Source organism: Eucyclogobius newberryi, unplaced genomic scaffold (genome assembly GCF_026437365.1).
Source record: "Eucyclogobius newberryi isolate DKJ021-1_F unplaced genomic scaffold, fEucNew1.0.hap1 SCAF_13, whole genome shotgun sequence".
Classification (NCBI taxonomy): Eukaryota; Metazoa; Chordata; class Actinopteri; order Gobiiformes; family Gobiidae; genus Eucyclogobius; species Eucyclogobius newberryi.
Window position 1 is genome coordinate 35,697,421 of NW_027315757.1, and position 21,182 is coordinate 35,718,602.

Consider the following 21,182-nt stretch of genomic DNA (forward strand, 5'->3'; position numbering starts at 1 on the left):
GCAGCGGCTGGATGGTGTTGAAGGCGCTGGAAAGATCGAAGAACAGGATCCTCACAGAGCTGCCAGGCTTTTCCAGGTGAGAGAGAGAGCGGTGCAGCAGGGAGATGACGGCGTCCTCCACTCCGATGCCAGACCGATATGCAAACTGCAGCGGGTCCATGGCTGAGCTCACGGTGGAGCGGAGGTGGTCCAGGACCAGCTCCAGTGTCTTCATCAGGTGGGAAGTGAGAGCCACTGGCCTGAAGCTGTTGAGGTCTTTGGGGCGCGGTGTCTTAGGCACAGGTACCAGACAGGAGGTCTTCAGACCTGTGGTACCACCCTCAGCTTCAGACTCATGTTGAAGACATGCTCCATAACTCCACACAGTTCATCTGCGCAGGACTTAAGGAGCCTGGGGCTGATGCCGTCAGGTCCTGCTGCCTTCCTCACTTTAATCCTCTTCAGCTCACTCCTCACCTGTGCTGCTGTGACAGTCAGTGGTTGGCAGGGGGACAGTGTGCTGGGGGGATGGGTGAGTCCAGACGAAGTGGGGAGCTGATGGTCCGGGGCAGATAAGCGAAGAGGAACAGATGCAGGGCATTGTCCAGCTGTGGAAGAGGGAGCATGCAGCTGTGCAGGGAGAGGGGCGGGTGATTGATCAAACCTCAAGAAGTGAGCATTTAAATCATTCACCCACTGTAGATCCCCCTCTGTCTGGGCAGGGGGGATTTTGAAGCCCGAGATGGTTTTCAGGCTCCTCCACACTCCCTGAATGTTCTTCTGCTGCAGCTGCTCCTCCATCCTCCTCTTGTAGCCTCCTCCTGCCTGATCTTCCTCCTCAGCTCCTTCTGCACAGTCCTCAGCTCCTCCTTGTTCCCTGACTTGAAGGCTCTCTTCTTCTCCTTCAGCAGAGCCTTCAGTTCACGGTTAATCCATGGCTTGTTGTTTGGAAAACACCGCACCGTCCGGGAGGGAACAATGTTCTCAAAACAGAAGTTGATGTAGTCCGTGATGCACTCTGTGATGGTGTTGATGTCCTCCCCATGTGGGTCATAAAGCTCAGTCCAGACAGTGGTGCTGAAGCAGTCCCTCAGAGCCTCCTCGCTCTCAGCAGACCACATCCTCACCTCACGGGACACCACAGGCTGCCTGCGCACGATGGGTTCATACACAGGCCTCAGATGTACAAGATTGTGGTCCGAGCTGCCCAGGGGAGGGAGGGGGGAAGAAGAATAAGCCTCCTTGGTGTTGGCAAAAAACAAATCCAATGTTCTATTGTTTCTGGTGGGGCAGGTGACATACTGGGTGTATGTTGGTAGAACAGAAGAGGGAGAAGCGTGGTTTAAGTCACCAGAGACGAGGAAGAGAGCCTGTGGATGCTGTGTTTGCAGCCTACAAGTGCAGGAGAGCAGTGCTTCACAAGCATTTTCAGCATTGGCAGACGGTTATTAGGGGTCACTCATGTGTATTAGGGGCCCCTCATGTGTATTAGGGGTCACTCATGTGTATTAGGGGTCACTCATGTGTATTAGGGGTCACTCATGTGTATTAGAGGTCACTCATGTGTATTAGGGGTCACTTAGGTGTATTAGGGGCCCCTCATGTGTATTAGGGGTCACTCATGTGTATTAGGGGTCACTCATGTGTATTAGCGGCCCCTCATGTGTATTAGGGGTCACTCATGTGTATTAGGGGTCACTTAGGTGTCACTCATGTGTATTAGGGGTCACTCATGTGTATTAGGGGTCACTCATGTGTATTAGGGGTCACTTAGGTGTCACTCATGTGTATTAGGGGTCACTCATGTGTATTAGGGTCACTCATGTGTATTAGGGGTCACTCATGTGTATTAGGGGTCACTTAGGGGTCACTCATGTGTATTAGGGGTCAATCATGTGTATTAGGGGTCACTCATGTGTATTAGGGGTCACTTAGGGGTCACTCATGTGTATTAGGGGTCACTCATGTGTATTAGGGGTCACTCATGTGTATTAGGGGTCACTCATGTGTATTAGGGGTCACTTAGGGGTCACTCATGTGTATTAGGGGTCACTCAGGTGTATTAGGGGTCACTCATGTGTATTAGGGGTCACTCATGTGTATTAGGCGTCACTCATGTGTATTAGGGGTCACTCAGGTGTATTAGGGGTCACTCATGTGTATTAGGGGTCACTCATGTGTATTAGGCGTCACTCATGTGTATTAGGGGTCACTCATGTGTATTAGGGGTCACTCATGTGTATTAGGGGTCACTCATGTGTATTAGGGGTCACTTAGGGGTCACTCATGTGTATTAGGGGTCACTCATGTGTATTAGGGGTCACTTAGGGGTCACTTATGTGTATTAGGGGTCACTCATGTGTATTAGGGGTCACTCATGTGTATTAGGGGTCACTCATGTGTATTAGGGGTCACTTAGGGGTCACTCATGTGTATTAGGGGTCACTCATGTGTATTAGGGTCACTCATGTGTATTAGGGGTCACTCATGTGTATTAGGGGTCACTCATGTGTATTAGGGGTCACTTAGGGGTCACTCATGTGTATTAGGGGTCACTCATGTGTATTAGGGTCACTCATGTGTATTAGGGGTCACTCATGTGTATTAGGGGTCACTTAGGGGTCACTCATGTGTATTAGGGGTCAATCATGTGTATTAGGGGTCACTCATGTGTATTAGGGGTCACTTAGGGGTCACTCATGTGTATTAGGGGTCACTCATGTGTATTAGGGGTCACTCATGTGTATTAGGGGTCACTCATGTGTATTAGGGGTCACTTAGGGGTCACTCATGTGTATTAGGGGTCACTCATGTGTATTAGGGGTCACTTAGGGGTCACTCATGTGTATTAGGGGTCACTCTGCACTTCCAGCTGCCCAGTCTCACATACGTACGACTTCCAAACAGCACAGCTTCTCCACATTCAGCACGGAGGTGAAATGCCAGATTTCTGTAGGCGTCTGGGCAATGCCCCGCCCACATCAAGCAAGGGACAGGACCCCGCCCTCTGGAGACAACAAGCAAGGGACAGAAGCTGACAACAAACATCCAAACCTTCAGAAATGTAAAAGACAGTTACCGCTTATTTTAATAGAACAATTAGTGCTTAAAAGAAAACATTGCACAGACATAATATTTATACATTAAATCACTGTAACTGCTGCCCATGTTTTGAGTTCATTTACACATCAACAGTGACTTAAGTCACTGCACTTTAAACATATTCCTGAATACTCTGAGGACATATTCTGAGGACATATTCCTGAATACTCTGAGGACATACTCTGAGGACATGGAGGACATGGAGGACATGGTGGTGTTATAAACATATGGCTGGTGTGCGAGGGCCAGACGGGGGAAGGATCCGGGGCCAGTGCAGTGTCCTCAGAGTGAATGTGTGTTAAATCAGGCATCTCAGCACATGTCAGGCCTGTGGGAGTGGCCTGTGGGAGTGGCCTGTGGGAGTGGCCTGTGGGAGTGGCCTGTGGGAGTGGCCTGTGGGAGTGACCTGTGGGAGTGGCCTGTGGGAACGTCCAGTCGACAGTGATGGATCAGAGGAAACTCAAACAGGCAGTTCATTTCCCCAAAGGGACAGATAAAGTGTCAACACCGTCACTCAATGTCCTCAGCTCGTTAAACGGGAATTTTGGACTCCTTCTGATTATTTATTACTCACTTTGCTAAATTGTATCCATCCAATTTTATTATCAAGTAAAATGACTGAAATATCTAACAGAATTGGAATCGAGATGGTCTTGAAATGCCCTACTATCTGTGTGAAATGTGGACGGGAGCAGGAGGTTGAACAGGAGGTTACACAAGTGCCACGCCCTCCTTACACCTTCCAGCACCTTTATTTTCCTGTTTTTATGGACGACAAAGGACAGGGACACGATGTACACTAAGCCCCGCCCTCATTAAGCCCCTTCTGTCCCACACTCAACTTTCCATTTGTTCTATATTTAATACACAACAACTCTTTTTTCTTCGACGTACAAACGAACTGAGACGAATCCTGAATTCTGGGAAATAACCTGTCAAGTTTGAAAGATTGTTCGTGTCTCTTTGGGCATCAAGACGACTGTGACAAACGGCTCCTTGTCCTCGTCAGACAGGAAGTCGTACCTCGCGATGGGCCAGAACACAGGAAGTTGATATGAGCGTGCCTGGAATTCCAGCATTGTTTTTGTGCAGAGACAAAAGACGATGCATCACTCGTGCTAAACATATCTCAAATATGAAGGTGAGACACTGGACACAGATGTGGAGATCAAATCCCTCCAACTCATGCCATTTATTATGAAAAATACATCTACAAATCTATGTTATTACAGTGTTTCATTTAAGACAAGATCATAAAACATAAAACATCACATTTAAAACTGAAGCAGATAAAAGCCTAAATCTTATAATGAAATGTTTCACACTCATTTCCAGAGCAACAAAATATATTAATGTTTAACACAGTTTCATATTCAATCACAGGAAACATGTTGGAGACATTGAAACACATATTTTCCAGACTCAGTAACAGACAGAAGCTGTGTATTTACATTGACAACACGGTCCTAAGTCAGGCACCTGAGTGCAAACATGACCCGAGCCTGGCACCAGGCGCTCACTGTCATGCACCTGACACTGTAGCACTCACCCTGCACATCAGCGACACATGTGGACGTCCGGGGAACTGCAACTTCTGTACAATCACCAGATCTGTTATTTCTCATAATTTAACAAAATACATGATATATATGTATGATTTAGATAGAAGCAGCCATTTTTGAACATTTAGTTCAGTGACTGGGACAAATGTAGATTCCATAGGAATGTAAATAAGAGGCTAATTATTAAAGGCCTTTAGCTAATTAACCTAATCCTTGATAGTTGGTGTTTATACATTTTGGATTAAAAAACACTTAAATGTCAAATTAAAATTTTGTGAGTCACGAGAATGGCCAAATTGTGTCAATTGTAAAAACATTATGAGTAAATAACTTAATAACTTACAAATAAAAATATGATTTAGAGCAAATGATCGAGTTATAATATGAGTTATAATATGTGCAGACAAAGAAACAAAAACAAAACTCTTTAACCATCACAAAACTATGAACAATTTAAAAAATATTGAAAAAAAAAGAGAAGAAAAATCCAGGGTGCATAACATTAAAGTTGTATTAATTAAAATTGTGCTAAAGCGTGACATGCTGAACATTTCAGAATTTGCCTTCGTCAAAAATGCTAAAAGTTTATGTCACAAATAATCTCCTGTTAATAAACAAATAATGTTAAATACAATTCTAAATGTACAGCCTCTGGCACCACTGGCTTTCATTTTCCACAAACACTTTTTGTGATATTTCTGATCTGATCTTCATCACTTTGTCTCGGGTCCAGACCAACCTCAACATCAAGTCTATCGTTTCAGGCTCAGAACTGTGGGCAGATGGCAATAACCCCGGTCTGGTGTGGCGCCCTCTTGTGGCCAGAAAGTGTCAGAAGCGTAGTCCTGGTTCAGACAGATGTGTTCCTCCTCTGCACCGCTGTGTTCCTCCTCTGCACCGCTGTGTTCCTCCTCTGCTCTGCTGTGTTCCTCCTCTGCTCTGCTGTGTTCCTCCTCTGCTCTGCTGTGTTCCTCCTCTGCACCGCTGTGTTCCTCCTCTGCATCTGCTCTGCTGTGTTCCTCCTCTGCACCGCTGTGTTCCTCCTCTGCACCGCTGTGTTCCTCCTCTGCTCTGCTGTGTTCCTCCTCTGCGCCGCTGTGTTCCTCCTCTGTGCTGCTGTGTTCCTCCTCTGTGCTGCTGTGTTCCTCCTCTGCACCGCTGTGTCCCTCCTCTGTGCTGCTGTGTTCCTCCTCTGTGCTGCTGTGTTCCTCCTCTGCTCTGCTGTGTCCCTCCTCTGCTCTGCTGTGTTCCTCCTCTGCACCGCTGTGTCCCTCCTCTGCTCTGCTGTGTCCCTCCTCTGCTCTGCTGTGTCCCTCCTCTGCTCTGCTGTGTTCCTCCTCTGCTCTGCTGTGTTCCTCCTCTGTGCTGCCGTGGCTTTGAAAGGTTAGATCCTGGACAGACCTGCACACAGTGTGGCTGGGGAGACACACATACGCCTCTTCAAACAAGACAGTCCTCTCTGTGGCAGGACGTCCCACATCTGGACAAGAGGACACTTCCGACATGTCCCCCTCTGGTCTGGATTCTACAGCCTGAGATGAAGGAAAGAGCAGGTCAATTATGTGCACACAAAGTAGTCTTAGGTAAGAAAATGTGTCCTCTGCATTTGACCCATCTTAGAGTCCAGATAATGTGGTCAGATGTAGAAGATTAGCTTTTCTGTCTTTAGGTACAAGCAAGACGTTTACTATTGTATGAAATATAATAATACAGTAAAATATACAATAATTCATGCCAGCCAATCAAAACTATTCTTGAATTGAACTGCTATTAACATGGACTCTTATTTAAACATTAAAAACCCAAACAAAAAAAATCGGTATTTATGCCATGACAAACCACCAGAGGGCAGCAGAGTTCATGCAGTTTATTTACTTCCTTTAACCTCCTTTTCTCCCCTTTTATTTTTCTGCTTGTTTTATTTTATTTATTAGGCCCGAGCGCCAGTTCCGTAAGTGCACACGAAATCCAAACACTCCTCCCTCGTGCACGCCCCGTGCATACTAATTGGTAGTAGGAAAATGGAACAGTTTTGCAAAACTGTGCATTAAACGCGGTCGTCATCCTCATATAAAGCACTATGTTTGTGCTGAGTATCTCACAAATACGTTCCCCATCTCTTGCATGTTCCGTTCGTATAAACATGTGATGCAAACATTGAACATTATTACTGTTTAGAGGGCCAAAAACACAAAGTGGGCGGAGCCCCCTCAAAATTAACGAAAGTACCCGTCAGGGACCAGGGACCCACATGTATAGGTGACGGGTCGGACAAAGATCGGTTCAGAAGCCCTCTATGATGAGTAAAAGAACAAGGCCGTTTACGTCGCTCAGATCGGCGTCACCGGGGCCCCATCCTGGAGCCAGGCCTGGGATGGGTGCTCGATGGCAAGCGCCTGGTGGCCGGGTCTTACCCCACGGGGCCCGGCCGGGCACAGCCCGAAGGAGCGATGTGGGGCCGCCCTCCCGTGGGCCCACCACCCGCAGGAGGATCCATAAGGGGCCGGTGCAGAGAGATCTGGGCGGCAGTCGACGGCAGGGGCCTCGGCGACCAGATCTCCAGACACAGAGACTAACTCTGGGGACATGGAATGTCACCTCGCTGGCCTGAGCCTGAGCTTGTGCAGGAGGTTGAGCGATATCGACTAGATATAGTCGGCCTCACCTCCACGCACAGTTTGGGCTCTGGAACCATCTCCTCGAGAGGGGCTGGACGCTCCACTTCTCTGGTGTTGCCCGCGGGGAGAGGCGGGGCTGATGTGGGCGGGGCTGGTGTGGGCGGGGCTGGTGTGGACTTATAGCTCCTCAGCTCAGCCGCCACGTGTTGGAGTTCACCCCAGTGAACGAGAGGGTCGCGTCCCTCCGCCTTCGGGTGGGGGACAGGTCTCTCACTGTTGTTGTGGTGGCCTAGGGGCCGAACAGCAGTGCAGAGTACCCGGCCTTCTTGGAGTCCTTGGGAGGAGTGCTGGACAGTGCATCGACCGGGGACTCCGTTGTTCTACTGGGGGACTTCAACGCCCACGTGGGCAATGACAGTGACACCTGGAGAGGGGTGATCGGGAAGAACGGCTTCCCCGATCTGAACCCGAGCGGTGTTCAGTTATTGGACTTCTGTGCCACGGATTGTCCATAACGAACACCATGTTCAAGCACAAGGTCCATCAGGTCACATGGCACCAGGACACCCTAGGCCGGAGGTCAATGATCGACTTTGTTGTCATGTCATCTGACCTCTGACCTCCGGCCGCGTGTCTTGGACACTCGGGTGAAGAGAGGGGCGGAGCTGTAGAGCACCACCTGGTGGTGAGTTGGATCCGCTGGCGGAGGAGGAAGCCGGACAGACTTGGCAGACCCAAGTGCATTGTGAGGGTCTGTTGGGAACGTTAGTCTCTGTCAGTAGGGAATTCAACTCGCACCTCCGGGAGAGCTTCTCCCATGTCCCGGGGGAGGTTGGGGACATTGAGTCCGAGTGGACCATGTTCTCGGAGCTGTGGAGTAAGGGATGCCGTCAGACTGAAGAAGGAGGCCTATCAGGCCACTCTGGCTTGTAGGTCTCCTGAGGTCATCGACGGGTATCGGCAGGCCAAACGGGCCGCGGCTCGTGCTGTCACAGAGGCAAAAACCCAGGCCTGGGAGGAGTTCGGGGAGGCCATGGAGGAGGACTATCGGTCGGCCCCAAAGAAATTCTGGCAAACCGTTCGGCGCCTCAGGAAGCAGTGTCTCACCAACACCGTTTACGGTGCGGGTGTGTAAACGGAGAGTGGTACAAAAATGTATTGATGTATAGGAAATGACTAAAAAAAATCTGATCGTAGAATCATGACAAGAGAAGTAAAAAATATTATTACGGCAACGCCGTCCGCCCAACCAAATGTCGGCCATATTGCTTCAAAAATGGCTAAGCATGAACTCCTCCCAGGGCGTTGGCTCTAAAAAGCTGAAATTTGGTGAAAATGCTACTGAGGAGTGGGACATCAAAAGTTATTCAAATGACATTGACCCTGTCACGGTCTCTGAGCGGTGAAGCCACAAACTGTAGCAAGAATTTCAGAAATCTCCCAAATTTAACATTTCTGCCGTTTGCGCAGATAAAGTCCGAATTGCGTCAAATTAGAATCAGTTGTTAAACTTTTTGCCCTAAACCTACTTGAAGTGAATTGAATAAATTTGGTGCCACAGCGCCCCCTACAGATCTTATATGGAGGTTAAGTGTTCAGTTTTGCGAAATTTGACACAAAATTCAATTTTAGCATCCCAATCAAAAAAGTAAATGATGATAATTGTTATGGCGTTGCCGTAGCGATGACAGAAACCTCCCATGTTATTCCAATGGGGAAATCGCCAGAACATGTTTACACTTTAGACTTTCACAAACTCCTCCCCTTCAGGGCTTTGGCAAAGCCGCACATTTTGCCAAGAATTCAAAATGAAATGTCTTTTTGATGTAAAACAAAGGGGAGAAGATGTGACAGCGTCACAGATTCAGCAGTAGATGTAATAAAAGGACAATTGGGGCGGGTTAGCTCCGCTCCCTCCTCTTGCGGCGTGGCGGCGGCGTGGTGAGGGCCGATCATTGCCGCTTGCGGCTATATTTTGTATTTTAATTTTTTAGTGGTTAAGAAACGAGGTGAGTTTTGAAAGGCTCTTTCAAGAATAAACCCTCATCAGACAAGAAACAAAATAAACTCCCAGATTTGTACTTTTCACAATAAAATGTCAGTGAGATAACGTGTGAAACATGTGGTGCATTATCCGTGTGCAGCGGCCGTGATTCAGACCTGGCAGAAGATATAAGGTCCAGTGAAGCTCAAAGAAGACTTGTCCAGAGGAGAGACAGGCAGGTTCTCACAGCTCCAGATGCCATCGTCCTGCTCGTCCTCCTCGTCCTCCTCTTCCTCTCTGGAATCAGGGCTCTTGGGGGACCACAGGGACAGAGACGAGGAGCTGCAGGTAAAACAGTGAGTAAAAAGTGCAAGAATTTTAACGTTTTTAAATTATGATATATTCAGTTTTAAAGGAGATATACTGTGTTTTTCAGGTACTTCACATTGAACTATAACATAAGTAGAACATTATTTGACATTTTGTTCATCGTAAACCGCATGATTGTAAAATGGCGTAAAAACAAAAGCAGGTCCATTGACTTCCTGTTCAAAACGACAGAACTGATAAGCCCCGCCTCTTCATAGTGGCATTTTACCGTAACAAGCAGCATTTACCTGTTTTTATTTTTGAAAAGTGGACCACTTTTCTTTTTAAAATACTTACAACTAAGTGCGAGAATATGGGCGGGGATAGGGGGTAGGTGAAAACAGGATTTTTTTAAGCACTTGAGCTTCAGTTGCAAGGTTGGAACAAGGTTAAAAGCTTAAAGATTTAAAGATTTAAAGTTCATTTTGGGATAATATGTCCCCTTTAAAGAGTGGAACATACCAAGTCGACACGCTGTCCATGTCCAGAACTTTACACAGGTAAAATTCATGTTTCTTTACCGTCTGCAAAACATTGAAAAGTCAGTTTGGTCCAACTTTCTCATGGGTACAATCTCTGTATGTTATATACATTATACATATACATTATTGGTCTCACCTGGAGGTCCAATAACGCTTTGCTTTTGCCTGGAGAGGGAACTGACTCCGCCCACAGAAGAGTTTTCCTTTAATAAAAACATTTGAATAAAAATCACTCTGTTCCCATACGTTCAATTTGAGTCGATTCGCTATTTAAGGATGAAGACGTTCAAGTTTGAGCGTTTTGGTGTAAAAAAAAAAAGAGCTAGAAATAGTGTATTTGTATTTATATCCTGTTTTTAATGAATGTATGAATTTGATGGTTTTATTTCACGAGATAAAGATGTAAGACCTGTTTCCAAAGGCAAAGTGAGCGTATTTCACAACTATTTCATCTCCAACAGCTACAGTTCCAGGTTCTACCTTCTGCAGGCCGGGAGGAGGAAGAACGCGAGGAAGAGTCCAGTCGTCGCCGCAGAACAGTAGATCCAGAAGGACACGGGCCAGAGCGCTGCACAGTCCAGAGGTCAGAGGAGTCACACTAGCACCAGCTGAACCTTTGTGTGGGCGGTACCTGCACGCGACGTCCACTCTGCAGGAGCTGACCAGTCGGACGGCGTCCCCTCGTACGGGGACGTGACGCGGGTGCGCACTTTGACCCGGTATGTGTGGGACGGGAGCAGAGACGGGCCCCCGATGGTGCCGGACGAGGAGCCCCTGGGGACGCGCAGGATCCCGATGTCCTGCTGCAAAAGAGGCTTTACTTTGGAAAAATCATGGAACAGCAAAGATGAATCAATGCAAATAAATGTAAGTCAGTTTATCTAAATAAAGTCTTCTTGAGTTAGAAATGTCCTGATTATTCAGGTCACAACATAATCATTCCAGTAGTCGTCAACTAATCAAACAATCCCACTTTCTAAACACATTATCAACCAAATACATGTTAATGTATAAAGAATAGAGAATATTTATGAATAAAGTGTATTATTAATGACATTTTTGTGTAACTGGCTAAATACAGGAGCTTTTAACGACCCCATATTTTAGAAAAGGCACTGCAATAGAATAAAAATATGAATTTAAGGGCTAATATTGGACAGAATCAACTTAAATGAGCTTTTAACCTTGTTACACTGGTTTTCCCTCTTCATTAGTCATGTGCTGTGTGTTTAAATGAATCCTGCAACTGACGCTTGGATACTCAGAACATTCTTTGTACTTTAATGTCACAAAGCCAGTTCTCAAAAACAAAAACATGTGTATGACACTCGTTTCCATGGTGAAATATCACTGCAGGTTTAAAAGTCAGTGGACCTGTTTTTATCACTAAACATCAACACTGTGGTTTATTAACAAAACTGATTTTCTGCTGATGTTATGTTCAGTAGGTGATAAAAGCATATTATATCTACTCACCTTTGACCTCTGACCCAGCAGCTGAGCGTCACTGCACACGTCACTCTCTGCCTCCATCTTGTGGCTGTAGTAGCACATCTCAGACTCAAATTCTGAAAAGGGCATTTGAGGCGGGGTCCAGGCCACGGTCCAGCTGTTGCCCCTGTCGGTCACTCTCACGTGGGTGGGGGGGCGTGGTCGGACTGCAATTCATAAACACGAGCGTGACAGTGAACTGCAGTGGCGCCTCGGAAGCACCAGAGGGCGCCACCACGTCACAGCAGGGGAGTTTTAAAAGTGAGATTTAGATTGAAAGACTTAAGGAAAATCGCTGTGAAGATGTCTCTTTCTAGACTTGACAAGCAGTTTAAGGAACAGTCAAAACTAAATATCGTTATTAATGACTTATTTCTATTATTCATGTACTTGCGTTTTGCACTTAGTCATTTTTTTATAATGAATTGTCATGTAATAATCATGGCAATTTGAGAAGCAAAATAATTAAAAGCAACAAAATACAATATACAATAATCAGCATTCCATTGCAAATGAAAAAAAAAAAAAAAAAAAAAAAAAAAAACGATATTACAACTGGTTGAATTACCATGGTCATATATTATTATGGCCACACTGATGCTATTAATAATTTCTCTTGTGCTGCAATTATTTCCTCGACAAACGCGTCTGTAGTTTAGTCATTAGTTAATCACGTTATTAAATTGTATTAGTCATTAGCAGTTCAGATGTCCGTCTTCCCTCAGATGTTAATTAATGCTTCTAGATGGCTTTAAAATGTGACCTTTGACCTGCTATCCAAACTCAAAGTGCAAATCGAATCATAATTAGCTTGTGTCTCATAACATGGAATAATGATCTGAGAATTGAGACTGTCCAGAGCAAGAGGTGCCTGCGGAGGGCGCGCAGCATCGTCAGAGACAGCTCTCACCCCAGCCACCAACTGTTTGCCCTCCTCCCCTCCGGGAGGCGCTACAGGGTGCTCCGTTCCCGGACCAGCAGGTTCAGGAAAAGCTTCCTCCCTGCAGCGGTCATCCTGCTGAACTCTCTACCTCAATGTCCCCCCCCCCCCCCCCCCCCACACACACACACACACACATGCACATACAGAGACTGTAGACTGCCACACACACACACAGTGATTGTGGACAACTGCTCATACCCCATACTGCCCCCTACTGTACATTCTGTATTTATTCACTGATTCACTTTACATACTCTGCACTTTTAACTGCTGTTTTGCACTTCTGGTTGATGCTAACTGCATTTCGTTGTCTTAGTACCTGTACTCTGTGCAATGACAATAAAGTTGAATCTAATCTAATCTAATCTAGAATGAGATGAACATGTTTTACAGAGTCTCTTACTGTGTTTGCTGGAGCAGAACCTCTTGGTGTTGCGTGTTGGGACCAGCGCCACCTGCAGGTCAGACGTGGAGCGCAGCGTGAGGTTCAGGAGGCAGCTGAACCTGACCCGGTCCTCCCTGTGCTCCTTGTGCTCCACGCTGACCGCTGGCTCACAACACACGTCCAGCCTGCACCGTGAAGACAAACCAGGCTGAAGCAGGACTAAACCAGGACTAAATCAAGTCTAAACCAGGACTAAACCAGAACCTCAACATCATAACGTATATAACAAAACCAAAGCCTGTCCTGGACCAAACTAACCCAGCATAATAATAATAATAATAATAATAATAATAATAATAATAATAATAGTATTTCAAAGCTGTGAAGGTGCATCTGGGCTACAATCATGTTTGATCATGTGATCAGGGACTTACGGGGAGGAGCTGTTGTCACGACAAAGCAGCTGGAAACTAATGAAGTGAAGCTGCTCAACGCTCTGCTCCCAACTGCACTGCACCTCCTGCTCGTCCCACAGCACGCAGTCCACCGGGGGCGCTGTGCCCACTCCTGGGACACACACACAGCAGGGCAGTGACATCACATACATCACAAACCTCACATACATCACATACATCAAATACATCACATACATCAAATACATCACATACATCACATACATCAAATACCATCACATACATCACATACATCAAATACATCACATACATCACATACATCACATACATCACATACATCAAATACATCACATACATCACATACATCACATACATCACATACATCAAATACCATCACATACATCACATACATCACATACATCACATACATCACATACATCACATACATCACATACATCAAATACCATCACATACATCACATACATCACATACATCACATACATCACATACATCACATACATCACATACATCACATACATCACATACATCACATACATCACATACATCACATACATCACATACATCACATACATCACATACATCACATACATCACATACATCACATACATCACAAACCATCACATACATCACATACATCACATACATCACATACATCACATACATCACATACATCACATACATCACAAACCATCACATACATCACATACATCACATACATCACATACATCAAATACATCACATACCATCACATACATCACATACCATCACATACATCACATACATCACATACATCACATATATCAAATACATCACATACATCACATACATCAAATACCATCACATACATCAAATACATCACATACCATCACATACATCACATACATCACAAACCATCACAGTACAGTGTGTAGGGTCATACAGTGTGTAGGGGTCATACAGTGTGTAGGGTCATACAGTGTGTAGGGGTCATACAGTGTGTAGGGTCATACAGTGTGTAGGGGTCATACAGTGTGTAGGGTCATACAGTGTGTAGGGGTCATACAGTGTGTAGGGTCATACAGTGTGTAGGGTCATACAGTGTGTAGGGGTCATACAGTGTGTAGGGTCATACAGTGTGTAGGGTCATACAGTGTGTAGGGGTCATACAGTGTGTAGGGTCATACAGTGTGTAGGGGTCATACAGTGTGTAGGGTCATACAGTGTGTAGGGGTCATACAGTGTGTAGGGTCATACAGTGTGTAGGGGTCATACAGTGTGTAGGGTCATACAGTGTGTAGGGGTCATACAGTGTGTAGGGTCATACAGTGTGTAGGGGTCATACAGTGTGTAGGGTCATACAGTGTGTAGGGGTCATACAGTGTGTAGGGTCATACAGTGTGTAGGGTCATACAGTGTGTAGGGGTCATACAGTGTGTAGGGTCATACAGTGTGTAGGGGTCATACAGTGTGTAGGGGTCATACAGTGTGTAGGGTCATACAGTGTGTAGGGGTCATACAGTGTGTAGGGTCATACAGTGTGTAGGGGTCATACAGTGTGTAGGGTCATACAGTGTGTAGGGTCATACAGTGTGTAGGGGTCATACAGTGTGTAGGGTCATACAGTGTGTAGGGGTCATACAGTGTGTAGGGGTCATACAGTGTGTAGGGTCATACAGTGTGTAGGGTCATACAGTGTGTAGGGGTCATACAGTGTGTAGGGTCATACAGTGTGTAGGGTCATACAGTGTGTAGGGGTCATACAGTGTGTAGGGGTCATACAGTGTGTAGGGTCATACAGTGTGTAGGGTCATACAGTGTGTAGGGTCATACAGTGTGTAGGGGTCATACAGTGTGTAGGGGTCATACAGTGTGTAGGGTCATACAGTGTGTAGGGTCATACAGTGTGTAGGGTCATACAGTGTGTAGGGTCATACAGTGTGTAGGGTCATACAGTGTGTAGGGTCATACAGTGTGTAGGGTCATACAGTGTGTAGGGGTCATACAGTGTGTAGGGTCATACAGTGTGTAGGGTCATACAGTGTGTAGGGGTCATACAGGCAGCACACACAACAGCGAGATACTTTCGACTTGGCTTGGTCCAGTTTAAGTGGATCGTCGACGCTTACGCACAACATCTCTTCATATTCCACAGAACAGCTCATAAACTATTCTTTCAAGTCCTAAACTTAGATTTCTGCTGCCGTAAGTCATCATTTTTCCTAAAAGTACATCCATCTTGCAAACGTATTTTTTTCTTTGTCAACTAAAAGATATAGGCTCCAGTTTGGTTCCTCTTCATCTGTAAATGAACCCGACGTAGTGATATCGCTGCCATCTTTGAAAACAACTGATTTCATCTCTATTTGGACCGAACATCATTTGCATATTGGCTTGATGTAAAGGCCTTTTAACAGTGACGACTGTTGTTGCACTTTTGCACTCTGGAGTGAAGCAGGAGGTTAATGTAGTGCTCCCACTTTACATATTAATGAAGCATAATCTGCCGTTCATACAAACATGCTCTGCTGTGCCGCCCGGTGCTAATGTCGCTGTAGAATACACAAAGTGACTGTGATCTAAAGTAAATCACATGAATCCAGAGTTCAGACGTCCGGACTTCATTTGTGCTGCAGAAAAACAAGAAACGCCTGACGAAAATGACTCCAATTAAAATAGAGTGTTTTCGGAACACCTGGGAACACAAACTGGGCTGGGCTCTTTGTGAGGGCCACGTTCGGCCTCCGATGGCTGATTTATTCTAATTGTAAGTATAGAATGTATATAAAAGGCCTATATGAATGTTTGTGAATGCTTTATCACTGTACGTTTAACTTGTGTAACCCTTTTCTGGAACCTTCCACGGTACAGCATTAAACTTATCTATATAAAGCATATTCAAGGCAGTTATTTTAGAAAGAAAAGACAGGATTGATGAGTTTAATGCCACGCTCTGGAATATTACAGGCAAAAGAAGAACGTCTGACAGAGACCGGCGAGGACTGCGAAAATAACACATGAATTAGCCTTAATAAAGCATGAACAAAGAATGATTCAGGCTTAGTAAGCACTTATTCAACACCAGAAGTCTTTGTTCATGCTTTATTACGGTGAATAAAGGCGTCGTTATTTCAAAACGTGACTAAATATGACTTTTATGTATAATATAATAATATAATATGAGTTTTACCTGGGTGCACGGTGGCAAAGACGGTTAGCGCTCTTGCCTCCCAAGAAGGAGATCATGGGTTCGATTCCCGGACCAGACCAACATCACATGATCTCTCTGGGTGGAGTTTGCATGTTCTCCCCGTGTTACCGTGGGTTCTCTCCGGGTTCTCCGGCTTCCTCCCACCGTCCAAACACATGCATGTGTTAGGTAAGATTGGTGACTCTAAATTGGCCCTAGTGAATGAATGTGAGCGTGAACTGTCTGTAATGTCTATGTCTCTGTGTTGGCCCTGTGACGAGTTGGCCACTGTCCAGGATGTACCCCGCCTAAGGCCCGAAGTCACTGGGATAGGCTCCAGTCACCCGCGACCCCGAAAGGGAACAAGCGGTAGAAAATGGATGGATGGATGGATGGATGGAGTTTTACCTGGCGGCGTGTGCCAGGAGACCAGGGCGCTCCAGTGACTCCACTGACCCGCTCTGACCCGGGCTCTCACTCTGGCCTCGTATCTGACCCCTGGAATCAGCCTCTTCTTCTCCAGCTTCTTCTGATTGTGCCAGAGCTCCTCCCACTGTGAGAAACCGCACGGATTAACCACGCCCACACCCTCCGGTCGTGTCCGGTCCGGGTCAATCGTACCGTCCAGTCGTCGTGGTCGTCCGGTCTGTAATTGAGCTGGAAGGTGATGTTGTCGTTGAGAGGAGAGGATTGTGGGTAGGGGCTGGACCATGTGATCAGCCTGCCTCCCTCTGCGGTGCTGGAGGTGCTCAGGCCGACCGGTGCACGGGTTCTCACTGTGGATCACACATGAGTCTGAGGACCGGGCGCGGCAGGATGAAGACATTTACACTTTGTATTGTGTCCAGAACATTTTGGTTTACATGTCGGGAATAAAAACATGCTAACTACACGGTTATGGGAAATTATGATCTGCTATAATGATGTGAATGAAAAAGGACCATGTTTGTGTCACAATAAAGCTGTAAAGAGTTTTGTCACATATACATTTCAGTTGAAGTGACACATATTTCCTGGAAAACAAATGATTTCAGCTTTAGTCAGAATGTATTACTCAACTGCATCATAATGTAAAGCCTGGCACAGGTTTTTTGCTTATGTGACGTAAAATACGTAACATTTCTGACACAACATACGATCTTAAAATAAGAATGTATTTTCCAATGGGTTAAAGGCGGTATGGACGATTTTTCGGCGATTTGAGAACGCAGGCGAAAGTGCACGTGCCACTCCCCCGTGCACGTGCCACTCCCCCGTGCACGTGCCACTCCCCCGTGCACGTGCCACTCCCCCGTGCACATGCCACTCCCCCGTGTACATGCCACTCCCCCGTGCTCATGCCACTCCCCCGTGTGGACTGATACAACACACACGTGCGTTTGTTTATTAGCGCAACGGATCACATCGCATCTCTCGTCTCCCGTAGATTTCTGTCCACTTCTGCGTCAGCTCGAACTGTCTTTCTCCGTCTTCATTTTGTCCCGTACACTGAGGGAACTATATTATGATAGATCCATGCGCTTAGACACGCGGAAACATGGGGACGAGCCTGACGCGGCTGCAGGTGAGCGATAGGTGCGTTTTATGATTGATACGTGGCAGGACAAATGATTTATCCACGCCACGAGGAAATATGATAAAAAATTTGCTGAAAAAAATCGTCCATACCACCTTTAAGGCACATTTTCTTACATTATTGGCAAATCATTTGATGTGAAATATGAATGTTTGAGCCAAGTAAAATACTCCAGGTCCATCATATACAGTAGTAACAATCAATAGTATTTAGCAATTTCATTATTTATATATTGAAGTTATTGTGGCGCGTTAATCTGCCACTTTTAAATCTCTGACACGTGAAGTCTTCTTTATAATGCAGTTTATTTTATGTATGCAACGTGTGAATGTGAGCAGCAGATGCACTTTGAATTCCCCCAGGTTTAATTCAGTTTCTGAGGCTGAATTTAACATCACACAATACGGTCATCTCTCTGACCCACTGGAATCACAAAGTCATTCCTAATATTAAAGCACAGAATGGACTTACAAAGCGTGGACAGATCCCGACTGGTGGTGTGACCGGTGGAGCAGAGGCTGAGCGTTTCTTTGAAGAAGGCCGTGTAAATTGTGGCAGAAGAAAACAGTTTGGTTTTATATCTGCAGTGAGTGAAGCCCTCGTCGTCTGAAGCGCGCTCTTCACACAAACCAGCCCTGGAACACAAAGAGGTTCAGTTGAACGTGCCGCTGTCTGTGATCCTCTGATGCTGCTTTACCCGCCGCGCTTCGTCTGGAGCCAGAGCTTCAGTCGTCCGGTGGAGCGGCGCCCGGGCTCGTCCCTCCACGTGCAGTGAAAGTAGGACATGTAGTCGTTGTAACACTGTAAAGACGTCAGGATCGGGGACGCTGGATGGAGAAGAAGACCTTTCATTTCATCCGATAAAGTGTGTTTTTAGCCATTTGACGTTGTATAGTGAATGTGACCGCCACATCTACAACGTCCAACAGTCGATGTCACCAGGGCGACCACCTCTTCCCTGTCCTGAATGTGCCTCTCAGTGTTTTGGATTTGAATATCAAGAGTATCGACTATTGGCAAAACTAAAATAACTGTTAACTCTCAAACATGAAGTCATATTTCTGTCCCTTTGTGGTGAATTGTATGATCCATTTACACATTTACTGATTCATTTGAACACATTTCTAGTGGATTGTTAACACATCTTCTGCCCAGCCTGACTCTGAAGCCACACCTTCACATCTGTTGCCATCTCAACACACTGAAGTACTGACATGTCAGATCTTACCTGTGTGGGAGCTGTTACTCAGGGCGCACCTGTCTGCTGCAGACAGCACCCATGGGAGACACAGGAAACACAAAAGCAGCATGTTTCTTCACCTCGAGCTCGGTCTGAGAGATCAGCTGACGACATCCATCGCTCGTACACGACTGCTGAGAAGAATTCACAAGAAACAGGGCAAAGCTGAGTCACTACATACGGAAGTCTTAACTTCCTGTTCTTCAAATACTTAGATGTTTGGCAAAATGTGATGAACCGCGATCAGTTGGATGATGTATGGAAGTGTGAGGATGAACAACAGAAAGAGTTTGCGGTTCTTGTTCATTCATCATAAATAGAGTCTTTACGTCAGCGTGATCCCGTCACTACACGTACAGTGAAGTACAATCAAATACTGCCTCCTGCTCTTGTCCTGGAAACGTGACGCTTCTGCCTGGAATGTTCCACACAAGAACAACTAAAAGGATTTATCTTGCATTTAGTCAATTAGTTTCAACTGTTTTTGCTGAAAAAATAAAAAAATAAAAAGCTGTATAATTATTCTCATGTCACTATCTTGATCTCATATTTATCACATGGAACACAATAACCAGTCAGTCAGTTTAACTTGTTTCCATGGACGCAACAAGCAAACACCATGACAACGACCCTCGCCTCTGCACACTCTATTCTCACGCAGGCTCAGCTCTTCACAGATCCGACCTGTAACCTGCTTGTTCTCATGGAGACACACGTTTAATGCCGTACTCTGGTACATACTGCATACTGTTGTTGTCAATATGCTCAATACTCATTTCGATAACTGTTTTTTTAGACTTTTCAACACAAAATAAAAGTACTTTCCTGCTAATTCTGATAAAGTCTGTTTATGTCAATGTTTAAACTGTCAAAACTTGTATCTAGTTTCAATATTAGTATTAGAATTGATTAGTATCTTATTTTTGATAGTTTTAACACAGATTTAGGCTTAGGCAATAACATCCCCACAGAGACAAGCAGGTGGCGGCACTGACCAGAAAAGTTACATAGTGTACCTTTAAGCAACATAGTGTACCTTTATGTAACATATTGTACCAAGTTACATAGTGTACCTTTAAGTAACATAGTGTACCTTTAAGTTACATAGTGTACCTTTAAGTTACATAGTGTACCTTTAAGCAACATAGTGTACCTTTATGTAACATATTGTACCAAGTTACATAGTGTACCTTTAAGTAACATAGTGTACCTTTAAGTTACATAGTGTACCTTTAAGTTACATAGTGTACCTTTAAGCAACATAGTGTACCTTTATGTAACATAGTGTACCTTTAAGTTACATGGTGTACCTTTAAGTTAGTGTACCTTTAAGTTACATAGTGTACCTTCAAGTTACATAGTGTACCTTTAAGTTACATAGTGTACATTTAAGTTACATAGTGTACCTTCAAGTTACATAGTGTACCTTTAAGTTACATAGTGTACCTTTAAGTTACATAGTGTACCTTTAAGAAACATAGTGTACCTTTAAGAAACATAGTGTACCTTTAAGAAACATAGTGTACCTTTAAGAACATAGTGTACCTTTAAGTTACATAGTGTACCTTCAAGTTACATAGTGTACCTTTAAGTTACATAGTGTACCTTCAGGTTACATAGTGTACCTTTAAGTTACATAGTGTACCTTTAAGTTACATAGTGTACCTTTAAGAAACATAGTGTACCTTTAAGTTACATGGTGTACCTTTAAGTAACATAGTGTACCTTTAAGTTACATAGTGTACCTTTAAGAAACATAGTGTACCTTTAAGTTAGTGTACCTTTAAGTTACATAGTGTACCTTTAAGAAACATAGTGTACCTTTAAGTTACATAGTGTACCTTCAAGTTA

The 21,182-nt window shown here is 45.1% G+C and overlaps 1 protein-coding gene across 1 annotated transcript; it reads right to left on the bottom strand.

The window, feature by feature from the left end:
• Window positions 1-5,132: 5,132 nt before the first annotated feature.
• csf2rb (colony stimulating factor 2 receptor subunit beta) lies at window positions 5,133-19,448 on the bottom strand. Its single transcript, XM_072442268.1, has 14 exons — window positions 19,320-19,448; window positions 18,789-18,918; window positions 18,563-18,726; window positions 17,137-17,291; window positions 16,924-17,068; window positions 13,350-13,482; window positions 12,934-13,100; window positions 11,573-11,754; window positions 10,728-10,899; window positions 10,577-10,664; window positions 10,233-10,299; window positions 10,077-10,138; window positions 9,422-9,587; window positions 5,133-6,175 (listed from the first exon to the last, which is right to left on the bottom strand). Exons 1-14 carry the CDS (start codon window positions 19,399-19,401, stop codon window positions 5,396-5,398), a joined length of 2,493 nt encoding a protein of 830 aa, XP_072298369.1. The 5' UTR covers window positions 19,402-19,448; the 3' UTR covers window positions 5,133-5,395.
• Between the last annotated feature and the right edge of the window lie 1,734 nt (window positions 19,449-21,182).